Below are 12,552 nucleotides of genomic sequence, written 5' to 3'. Positions count from 1 at the left end.
GAAATAATTTTAAGAAACCTGTTTTGCATGATGTCCTTCTGGGTTTTAAATTTTCATTTCCTAAATGTTTTTTTTGTCTGTTCTTTGGTTGCTTCCTCAAAGAGCCCCAGGCTAAATGGCGGCTGTAAACCTCAGGGTAGACTGCAAAGTTTTTCTTCCAAAGCCTTCCTTTCATGTTTAGCCAAGTGAGAGACGGGGAGTGAACTGTAAACTCTGGCTCAGCATTATCTTTGTGGCCTGCCCTCCTGGTGAGCAGTCAGAGGGGCAGAGGGGAGGCCGCTGAGCGTGGCGGCCGAGAGCTGCGACCACCAGGCCCCTGAGGGGTGCCCGGGTAGGCCATGCACATACAGGGCACGGTGGTGGGCCGTAACCCACCCCAGCCTTCCCCCCCTTATCCTTTGCCTGCTGCAGAAGGAAAAGGCATTCACCTGCTTTCTCTCCCAAGTCATTTAACCCTTTCTCCTTAATTGTTGGTAGCCTGGCTGAGATCCTTTGACTGGCTGGCTGAGAACAAGTGCAGATCTTTGACAGGGTGTGTTCCACTCACACTCCTGTCTTCTTGTTTTGGTTTTGCTTGTGTCTCCGAAAAGGGATTTTTTCTGTCCATATTTCATACACAGAGCCAGTCTTTCAGTTCTTCCCTGGTACAGGGACACAGGTGGCTTTCTCTGGGGACCACCGGGTGAGCGTCCTGGACAGCTCTGGTGATAACCTTGGCACAAGAGAGAAAGGAAATTATCTTGTCATAGCTGTAACTGCTCGGAGCCCTCTTTCTACCAAGTAGTTCTTTGGATCGTAATCACTGAAGTGCAGTAGGGTTCTTGTTGTTTTTTGTTTGTTTGTTTTTAATTGGGGAGGAAATGGATAAGCAAGCAGTGCTTCCTCTGTTATATAGAGGCATGCTTCTTTTGTGGCCCCAAATTTCCCCTTTGGTCAGTCAGAGCCTACAAATTCTTTGTTTGATGTCTTAGTCTTTTTCTTTGTCTGGGTTCATTAAGTGTACCATTGCTGTTTATAATGTGCACCAATACCATTTTAAGTGTGATTATGAAGAAAAATACTGTTTGCATCAGTCTGAAGATCACCAGATTTTGTGAACAACTGTGTGTATAATAATATGTTTTAGTGCCCATCCTGGCTGCTCTAGAATGAGCTGTGGTTGGCCTGTGTTCATATGTAAATCATACTCATCTGTACCTTTGTGTGTGTACATATATATATGAATATGATTATCCTTTGACTTTTTGGTATAGAAAGAAAACTATTAAATAGGCTAATCTTTAAGATATTATTTACTTGTTCATTAAATTATTATGATTATAAAGTCATGCACAAAAATTAAAGGTACCAAGAAAAATGGGATTATATTGAAAGACAGAATTTTAAGTGGTAAATACGAAATAAATTATGAAGTATTCTGCCTTCTGACTAATGACACAGACTCTTAAGTGGTAATTCCTTCTGAGAATTTTCTTGCGTTGTGTACCTCTTGAGATATTGTGTGTTCAACTTCAATTTACAATCTGTTGTGGTAGGAAACTTAAGAGGAGAGATGTATCGTGGTGTAGACCATGGTGAATAATACTGCCAACGTTGAAATTCATTACAGTTTATCTTGTCTGTATGGGATTGCATTAAAGGTGTAAAATGCTGTGCTGTAGTTGAATATAAATGCTGTCTTTAGTATGGAAAAACTGTCTTGGTAAGGGAAGTTACTGCTGTTTACATCATTAAAGGGTTGAGCTCCCCTCTAAATGCTTAAATTTGGAGAGAGAAGAGTTTTGAAGAAGCCCTAATACTGGAGTTGTAGAGGCTCACTCTTTAAGGAAGGATGACACTAGTATTTTGTAATGCTTCTGACATGCATTCAAGAGCAGCACTAATGACCAACAGTTTTAAGTTACTATAGAGAAATCGGAAGAAAACCCAAGGATACAAACCTTCAACTGGTTTTATTCAGTAATTCTTTTTGCCATGTTTGAAGAATAAATAAATAAAAGGGGTTGTTCCAGGATGAAATCTCTCACCTTTAATCAAGCGAGATTTGTTTTTCAGGCTGGAAAACACCTCCCTTATGTCCTCATGCTCATCATTAATAAGCAAGCAAGACAGGCAGAAAACATGCCCCAAAGGTCGTACAGGAAATTTGTTATTCTAATGCTGCATTTTCTTGCAGAATTCTTCTGTTGGCTCTCTCGAGTGGTCAGAATACTTTTCAGTAGTCTGATTTTTTTTCCCAGTAATGTTTTTGTTGTTTTGTTTATTTTTAATATTGAACTGATAAGCTTAGTGAATTTGTATGTAAGGGTTAAAATATAATGCTTTTTATTTTGCTTCTTTGGTGTCTCAATGTTGCAGCATTACTGGAAATAATGAAATTTAGAGGAAAATGATAATTAAGACTGTATAGAACTGAAGCTCTTCCTATATGTTTAGGTAAAAACAGTAGAATTGCTACAGTGTAATAATTTTATTATGTATAATTTTACTAAGAAATTTTATACATCTGTTTGCATGCATAGTCCCCCAAAGAAGGCAATATAGCTTCAATTTAGTAATGCTTACCTAATTCTAGCCATTTTTTTTATTTTTCTTCAGGGTGTACCTCAGTTACCGTGTGCCAAAGCGTTGTACAGCTATGAGGGAAAAGAACCTGGAGATCTTAAGTTCAGTAAAGGAGACATCATCATTTTGCGTCGACAGGTGGATGAAAATTGGTATCATGGAGAAGTCAATGGCATCCATGGCTTTTTTCCTACCAACTTTGTTCAGATTATTAAACCTTTACCTCAACCTCCGCCTCAGTGCAAAGCACTTTATGACTTTGAAGTAAAAGACAAGGAAGCAGATAAAGACTGTTTACCATTTGCAAAGGTAAAAACTGAATAAAATTAGTATTTTCTTTTAATAATTTCATTCACTTGGATAAGAAATAATAAGACTTCAGTAGTCTCGTCTGTGTTTTTAATGGATCTATACAAATATGAAAAGGGCAGATAATTCTGTATGTATTTCTCATTTGTAGATTAGGTTTGCCTTCTTTTTCTTTATGAATTACATACAATTTCTCTGAGGTTTTATTTTTGAGAATACAGTTTTTCATAATTACAGGAATGGCAGTCTTAATTTCTGAGAAATAACCTATGTTATGAATTAAGTGTTCCATCCTCTAAAGAAATGCTCATTTAAAATTGTCAGCATTGATGCTAATTTTTAGCTTTGTGTTTAGTAAGTGACATTTTTAGGCTCCAGATACTAAATACAAAGTACTACTGAATTTTGTTGTTCTGTAATATAGTTAATTGCCTTTTGGAAAACATGACATTTCTTCTTACATTGTTGTAATTAATTTTCTATCTTGCAAAGCACAAAATGATACTGAGTTTTAATAAGTATTGGAGCTGTTCCTTTTTTGGTTTGTGATTCTTTAGTTTATGAAATAGCACAAAAATGCTACAAGATAAATGTGAGCTGATCACATTTTTGTACTTATTAAAAATGGAAAGGATGGGTAAAATTTTAAAAGTGACAAGTTTTATCTCTTTTCCTGAAGTTAGGACAAGTGCATATATCAACAGGCAATGTTTTTTTACCACACCTAGTTCATTGGCATTGGCTTGCATGTTTTGGTTAGATTGTTGACTGTTTTTTTTTTTTTTTGATATACAGTCATGCTTGAGTGGGCATCTGTTTCCACATGCTTTAACTTACCTGTAAAGTAAATGTGCATCTCAGTATAGCAATGTTTAATATGCATATGAAACTTTTTTAATGTAATGTTCTCAAAATCGTATCTAAAATCGAAAGTTCAATCTGTATCTGAAAGAAGTCATACCACTTATCAGTGTTCTTATGTATTTAAGTTGAAGAGCAACACCTAGGGAAGTTTGGGTAATGAGTCAGCTGAGACGTAAAAAAGTTGAGGTTCTGTTGATTAATGACAGGACTTAAAAGTGGGGCTGATAAGAGTACAACAGGCTGAATGTGACAGGAAGTCTGTTATGAAGGACAAAGTCAAATGGCTAAGGTCGGCTGTGGACAGTTAGCTGACTTCCAACAAAATTAACTTCAAACCCAAGAGCAGCATTTTTGTGTTACAGAGTGCCTTCTCTGTGGTACTTGTCCACGTACTGCCTTCTCTGATTACCCGTGCATTACGGAGGGAAATTTAATTAGAAGCTTAATTAGAGCTGGGAGACATAATCACTGCATGTTCACACAGGATGATGTTCTGACTGTAATACGCCGAGTGGATGAAAACTGGGCAGAAGGAATGCTGGCTGACAAGATAGGAATATTTCCGATCTCGTATGTTGAGGTGAGTACAGTTGGGCTATCAGTAAGGTTGTGCCTATGGTGTATTTCATCTTCGAAAAGAAAACTCCTGCAGTTACTTGATAGTATTTTTAAAGTAATGGTACCGTTGATGATTCTAAAATAACCTGAGATATAAATAATCTTAGATCTAGAATAATCTAGAATAAGATCTGTGTGCTTAGTTTGGGAAAGTTCATGACCTCAGCAGCTGAACAAGTGATTTTTACTTAGCTATTTGATACGTATTTTCATCAAATGAAATTGGAATGAAAGTACTTGGAGGCAGTCACTGCATTTTCTTGTTAGTACTGTGAGTCACGCAGTCAATCACAAACGACACTTAACTACAAAATGAAAGACATCAAGTCTGAGAAATAGTAATTTTTGCACTGTCCCTAATACCTGCCTCTGAAAACCAAATGAGCATAGCTAGAAATTTGGAGAATATAGGCTGTTAAGCAAGTAAACCATCGAACTTTACATCGAACAGACTGTTAGATAAAATGCTCTGTATATTCCTGGATTTCTCAAATCTGATATGACAACTTGCAGTGAGAGGTAGTGCTTGAGAAAGTTTCCCTCGTCTTTTAGGATTTCACATCGAAAACTATTTATCTTCTATATAGAAATAAGTGAGTAAGAACAGAATCTACAGCTACAACAATAGTTATTGTAGTTTTCATTACATAAAGATACAGAGGCTTGGAATAGTGTTTGTCTTTTTCTGCTAGGTATGCTATGGACACATGGTAAGATGGACTTCTTGTACTGAAGAGATTTTATTTAAATAAATGAAACAAAGATGGAAGGAAGTATTTTCACAGTAGAAGTGGGATGGGAAATACCTGCTTCAGGTCACAGGAGAAATGTGTAACCATACTAAGCGTTAAGTCAGGTGTTCAATTCCTGAATGCCCTGGTGAGATGGGAACTTTTTTTTTTTTAAAAAAAAGTTTTCAAACAGTATAGAAAGTTCTTTTTTTTTTTTTCAAAAGGATAGATATGTGTAATCATTTTTATACGCTGATTTAAAGGTCTCTATACTTGGAGATAGAAAATTCCATACAACTTAAAAATAAACATAATAGTTATAATAATAAAACACACACAAAAACATAAATGTTTCAACTTATTCAGTCCAACTCTGTCTTCAGTTTAAGAAGCTTTCAAAAGCTGATTTAAGATGTTTTTGCCCCTGGCTATTAATTTCTGTCTCCTTGCAGTTAACTGACCCTTCAATTCAGACAGTACAGCATTTTCCTGGTGCTTCTTCTAAATAAATCACTTAACTTAGCCAAGTCAGAAAAAAATCCTTCCCTAGGGCTGCCACTTGGGCTAACTATTAGCTCACAACTCAGTTTACATTTCTATAAAAGTTTGCAAAATGGAGATTTCCTATTAAAAACACACAATTTAAGTTAAAATGATAGTCACAAAATGTATTTCACTGTTGAAATTTTCAGACAAATTCCATCTACTAAGAAAATGTATCTTCAACAAACCCTTTTAGAGTAGGCATGAACACTTATACGCATTTTCAAATTCCCGATAGCACAGTGTGGGAAATCTAGAGAAATAAATATACCCAAAGGGATACTTCGGATCAGATAAGTGGTTTTTTTTTTCCCAGCATATACTGAACTGAAACGCTTGCTGTAGTGAAGAGCAGTGAGATATACCAAAAACTATATGAATTTTTGAAATGTTTGTTTTCTGAGATTATATAACTATTGTCCTTGAAAATATGCAGACAGTTGATGTAAACAATTAAACCACTAAAGACACTAAAAACTGAAGTAATTCATATTTTTTAGGTATTCCAGTATGGTATTTTTAGTTATATTTTGCAACCCTGTAACTGTTACCTGTTTTTGTCATAATGGCAGTTGCATCTTTGCCCTGTGCATGTCAGTCCACTAATTTTGTTTGTGTTGTTGCTTTTTAATGTCAGACAGTAGCTGCATTTACTGGAGATTTTAATGTCTGAAGTCATTAACTTTAAAACAAGGACAGCCTGTTCTGTTTATTCTGTAATATGTATGTCTGATAGTTAAAATGTTTCTTGTACTGTGAGGTCACAGAGTAAAACTTCAGGTATGTTGAAGTCCATGAAAAAATCTAAATGACTGTATTTGAGGGCAACTTTTTACCTGGAGGAATATTTTAATCATTGCAGTGATTGCCAGTCTATTCTTTTAGATCACTTTATTTTATTATATTTGTGATAGTAATAAAAGCTAGGACTGAAAACATTTTGAGAAATATTTTAATAGTGATTGCATTAAAAGTATAATTTGTTAACTGACTCACAGACCATTATGTCTTTATCTGTAGACACATGGCACTGTGAAATAATTACTTTCTCTGCAAGTGAAAAATAAATTATGCAAAACATTGAAAAAAATGTTTTCTATGAGGGAAAACTGCTAAAACAAACAACAACAAAAAAGCTTTTTAGCTTTATTAGAGCAAGTCCTGATTAATATTATCTAAATTACTAGACTTGACTGATGGAATTTCAACACATTTGCATTAAAAGTGAGTCAGTCAAGTTCTTGCACAGTGACAAAAGTAAATGCAGGGAGTACAGAAACTGTACAATTCATTTCATGACTCGTTTATCTCTTAACAAAAAACAAGAAATAAACAGATTTTTTCAAAATAGAATGCAGCTTGGGGTAGAATATAAATTTCTTAGAACCGCAAATTTGACACTTTGATGTGGTTTAACACTTAGTAAACACACTCAAAATCTAAAACCTATTTGAATTGTTGCAAGTCATTCAGCACTCTTAACAACTAGAAAAATACGAACATCCAGAATTGAAAAACGAAAGACTAGGTAAGAGAAATCACTTTTCAATCAAAATGTCAGTAGAAAAGAATGACAGCTCTTGTTCTTCAAAGTTAATGTGAATAACGAGGAAACATCATTGTATTAATCCGTGTCCCCTAGTTTTATTTGCAACCAATCTTTCAGAAATGTAGGAAAGTATTTTCTTCCGTATCTTGAATGCTCATCGTTGTAGATTTTTAAGTTCATTGTCAGTTTATGCTGCTGTATCCATCAATGAATGTGACATTTTCATCAATGGGAAAATAAGATTTTATGTACCTACTGTGTCAGGGTTTTTTTATTAGCATCTCCTCCAGTACCAAATAGGAGTGTTTGTACTGAAGTACAACACTCCAATAGTATTAGATTATGTGAGCTAATTTTAAATACTTATGTAGCAATAATAACTCAGAAGAATAAGATTAAGCCTTTTATGAAAACTTTTCTTTTTGGCTGTTTTGCCTGCCCACACTTTAAAACAGAAAAATATGCAGAAAGTGAATATTTTATATTATGCTTGAAAACAGATCGTTAGTTTTGAGTAAAAAATCATAGTCTAATTCATGCTATATTTGAATGTGATAATATCAATGTTGTCATCTAATGACAATTTGAGTGTCACAGTTTTGATTAATTTCCCAAACAAAAACGGCAATACGGAACTACTGAGTTTGTTTCATAAATTAAAGTAGATGCAGCTGTGCTTAGGATCTGTTCAGGTTTTGCAAAACCTGATGCTTCTGATGGTTTATATTTTTTCTGAAACCTTAACTGCAAAGCTGAATTTAGGTTTCTAAGCTATCACCTGTCCTCCAGGATGATGCTTAGCAAGAACAGTAATGTCAAATAAGGGCAATGTTTGCCTAAGTTCCAATTACAATCTGCTCCTTTGTTTCAAAATACAAAGGTAAAAGTCAAATGCAGTCTAGGAATTGGTATTTGACTAATAATAGTGTTGGTGATGTGGAAAAATAGCTTCTCGATGTATGATGATGGAATAAAATTTCATAAATAAAAATTTTGGATAAAGATGAATAGAAAGATTATTCGGGGGAGAAGGTAGTGTTTTCATTTAATTTCAGAAAGTGATGTTATTTGAATTCCATCTGTCTCCATGTGAGTGAAAAATGCCAGAATGCATTTGCTAAATAAGTGCAGTAAAGCACAACGATAAGGGGCTTGGAAGTAGGTCTTTCGTGGTAGTCTAGTTGATAATTTCTCCAGACAGCTGCAAGCAGGCGGAAGGCTGCCTGTTGGCCTAGACCCCTCAAGGAGCACTGAGCTGACTCCATGTTGTTCCCATTTGGGAAGTTGGTCTATTTCCTGGGTTTCTATGGGGAGGGGAATTAGGTTTCAGGCTACCTGATACAGCAAAAAATAAATAAAAAAAATTGTCCATTAAAAAAAAAAGAGAGAAAAAAAATATGTGAAGGTAAAAGTTAAAGAAGCTTCAGTTCAGATGTGTTTGTTCAAGAAAACCTCTGACACAGAAAATATGGAAATCGATAAAGGGATGTTTGTGCAGAAAGGAATGCTGTATTCAGACACTTCATAGCAGGAATGGCGTGCATTACCATCATGACCTGGAGTGGTGGCTAGCCATTTATTTGGAAAATGCATGCAAGTTCTTAATTTCTTAATGAAGAGCTGAAGTGCACTCTGCGAAATACTGTTCAATACTGCTGTCCTCGGGTTGTTTCTGCAAAAAGGCCAGTCATCAGCTCATGTCCATGGTTAGGTTGCATGCTACTGTCCTGTGTGTTTTTTTCCATAAGAAAGCTCAGTACATTGCTTATATTTGAATCAGTCCCATGAGCAAGCCTTAACTTTTCCCTAATATGTTGTTCACTGTATAGAATAATCAGATTCTGCAGGCATTACTAGTTTCAGGAGGTAAACAAACATATTTAGGTTTAACAGGTACCTTGGGATGCTCTTAGCAGTGTGGCTTTTTTTTTTTTTTTTCACTCTCATGGGAGATCCTTCAGCTTTTCTGGTTAGGTAATTCATACAAGTGAGTACTGTTTTTCTTTCGGTGATCTTACATAATTTGTGAACAGACTGTTAAATTGGTGTTAGAGAGTAGATAGATAATAACAGAAGTGGTTGTGGCTAGTGTATAAGACAACATGGAATGCACAAATTCTCAGGAAGGACATGAAGAATTTCAGTCAGAGTTGGAAAAATAAAATGGCTGCAAGTACAAAATGTATAAAATGATTAGTCTTTGAAAAACCTACCAGTTCTTCCATGGTGAAAGGTAGGATGCTGACAGAATAAGTAGCAGAACAGTCTTTTTTTGGTCATATTTTCTACTTGCTTCATATCCTTCAAGTTGCTATTGGTGGTCTGTGTTAAAGTTGCTTTTCACTAGTCTGTCAAATGTATGTAAGCTCTAAATTTAAAATTTAATTAACAATTTAAAAAAATGATCAAAATAATGGGTTTGCAAATTAGTTGGAAAAAGCTGCATGGTGATGCCTTATGTTCTACAAAAATGGTACAAAAATATTTTGTCTGTATGATTCATGTCCAACGGAAGGAAAATCTCGTGTCTACATTTTTCCTTAGGAATGTTTACTACTGTGATATTGTCCTTTACCATTCTTCCTGGTCTTTTCACTTGCATTTTAAAGGACCAATAATAAGATGATGATGATTTAGGAAACATTTCTGTGTTCTCATCTTCATATCCGTTTCAAAATCCTCCTCTATGTCCCCCTTCCACTGCATTGTACTGTAGGTTCTTTTTCCTCTTTAAGACCTTTCATAATTTAAATTTTCCTGCTTTGATGTCCTAGCAGGTTTTTATGTCAGCTTCTCATTGTTCAATAATTCCTATTTTGATCCTTGTTTGTCTGTTTCTCATGTATATGTGCAATTTCCTTCCAGATCTCATCATTTAAATAAATGATTCTCAAGTGGTATTTATTTTCTATGTGCATATATACATATTCTTTATTATTTTGTACTGCTTTATATTATCCACTTGTTACATTTTCTGATCTCTGAGGACAAGCATAAAATGTCAACTTTTCTATGAGACACACTTAGATCAATACTACATTGATACTGTCACAATTAATAACGTGGAACTTGTGTAGTAAAGTTTTGGTGGGTTAAAATACTTCTTTAAAACTCCTTATGAGCATAGTAGGTGTCTTAAGACTTGTGGAAAAGCGGTTAAGATAAATAGGAGAAATAACATGCTGAAGAATAGAAATACTGTTTCCACAGTCGCTATTTTCATTCTTTCTTTGTAATATTCTTGAAAAAAGGTTTTTTCCCTTCATAATTGGCTGCAATCATCAAGTAACGGTATTTATATTTATTGGTACACATTAATTTGTACAGAAAACTGGTGCTGGTGTTACATCAGCTCATGAATAAATGAGAGTTCTGACTATTATTTACAGGAGCTCTAAAATATCAATAAGATTTTTCTGGAAAAAAAAGTTTTGTGGAAAATGTAGGCTTATTTTTCTTCCTCTCTGACTGATTTACTGAAAGAAGAAAATGTGTGGGATTCCATACTTGATTATCAGAGTGTAAGGATTTGTTTGTATTTTATATCATGTTGTTATAACAAACCAACAAATAGAAACAGGTCATTTTGAGCGAGAATTCAGTAGATATGCTTAAAAAAATATGACCTGTTCTAGGCTCCTAGGCACAAAGATACCATCTCAGCATTAGAGAGTTCAGAAGCTACAGATTGTTCTAAGCTGAGAAGGTATTTCCACAGAGCTGTCAAAGTGTTTCTTTGCTTCTTATACTGTCCTTCGCTTGTATATCTACTTGTTGTCAGGCAGTGAATAGATATAGCTGGATCCCTAGTCTGTCCTACTACATTAAATCTGAATTTAGGAAGCTTGTTATTTTAATACTGATAATGTTCAATATATATGCATAAATAGTAAGGAATACTAGCAGGAATGTCTTCAGGAGCCCACATGCAAAGGTTTGGGCTGACGTCATAAACAAGAAAAAAGGCTTAAAATGAAATTAATGTTCAAGAAGTTTCGTAATACAAATTTTTATATTATAAGGTCAAAGGGGACCTCTGTGATTTAGTCTGACTTCTTGATAACACAGGCTGTGGATATTGCTGAATTAATCCATGCTTGAACCAGAGTATAGCAACCTTTCTTAACTGAAATTTTACCTCTCATGGGTAGTCCACCTCAAACTGACTCAAAGCATGTTGAGTTGGTAGTTAAAGACTTCACTCTGTAATGGCTAATTTTTAGAGTAGGTCAGTATGGCACATTTTTAAATTGCATGGTTTAAATTGGGCTATAATGAATAAAAGGAAAATATATTTTGGCTATCTTCAGGTGATTTTTTCAAAATCAAACTAATTATTAATGTGTGAATATTTTCTTGTAGTTTAACACAGCAGCCAAGCAGCTGATAGAATTGGATAAGCCCTCAGGTTCTGCTGTAGACTCTGGAGAAGGTACCTCTGGGGCAGCCCACAACAATTCAGTCCAAAAGCACACCGATACAAAGAAAAACACCAAAAAACGGCACTCTTTTACATCCCTCACGATGTCCAACAAGTCTTCACAGTCTTCTCAGAATCGTCACTCAATGGAAATCAGTCCTCCTGTCCTCATCAGCTCCAGCAACCCAACCGCAGCAGCCCGCATAAGTGAGCTGACGGGACTTTCTTGTAGTGCCCCTTCTCAGGTAATTTACATGAAATTAAGTATAAATCATATTTGTGTTTTTTTAATAACTATAAAGGCTTCTGATCTTGTCATATTACCCCAAATTATTTGTTACATGTAATTAATACTAACAGACGCTTTCACAAAGCTCATCTTCCAACATGGAGAGCGTTTTAAAGGGGGAAAAAAACCACTCCTTAAAAATGCATATATTTTTGGTCTTGTGAACTTATTTTCACAGTTCTCAATGTCTAAGAAATCAGAAATTGTAAAATTTTAGAATCTAGAGTGACTTTATTTCTTCACTTTCTTGTAAATTGAATATAGTACTGGATATTAATAAAGCATATGCAAATAAAAGGTAAATTCAACATGAAAATTACATACATTACAGAAATATACCACATTAATATGATTGTGATAAGTAGAGGTATTTATCTGGCTTTATTTATTTATCTCATGTTTTTTCAAAGCCGTTAATTACAAACTTTAGCAATTAGTGAACAATTGTCTGTTTCACATAAAGATTAAATTTTGAGAGTAGAGATGGTAATAGAGACGGAGGTGTGGAATTATTTTTACATGAACTAGTAAATATCTTTTATTTGCACGTCTTTGGGATCTGACTGACATTTATGGAAAAAAGAAAATGATTATGATTAAAAGTGTTTCACATTGGTAGTTCAATATATCTCCAAAGCTTCTGAAACATGAGAAGATAATTTGC

General features: G+C 34.8%; 1 protein-coding gene across 3 annotated transcripts in view; it reads left to right on the top strand.

Moving 5' to 3' along the window:
• The window catches only part of SH3RF1 (SH3 domain containing ring finger 1), an 84,033-nt gene that overhangs the window by 45,137 nt on the left and 26,344 nt on the right, over window positions 1–12,552 (top strand). For all 3 annotated transcript variants that reach the window (XR_007168148.2, XM_048076229.2, XM_048076231.2), the window contains 3 exons: window positions 2,599–2,874; window positions 4,223–4,318; window positions 11,542–11,844. Coding sequence is in view for 2 of the 3 variants with exons in the window: in XM_048076229.2 (XP_047932186.1) it covers window positions 2,599–2,874; window positions 4,223–4,318; window positions 11,542–11,844 (675 nt within the window). In the remaining variant the exon portion in view is untranslated. The remainder of the gene's footprint in view (window positions 1–2,598; window positions 2,875–4,222; window positions 4,319–11,541; window positions 11,845–12,552) is intronic.

Source organism: Anser cygnoides, chromosome 4, assembly GCF_040182565.1.
Source record: "Anser cygnoides isolate HZ-2024a breed goose chromosome 4, Taihu_goose_T2T_genome, whole genome shotgun sequence".
NCBI lineage: Eukaryota > Metazoa > Chordata > Aves > Anseriformes > Anatidae > Anser > Anser cygnoides.
The sequence above is the reverse complement of the archived record's forward strand: the minus strand, read 5'-3'. Positions and strand labels throughout refer to the sequence as shown.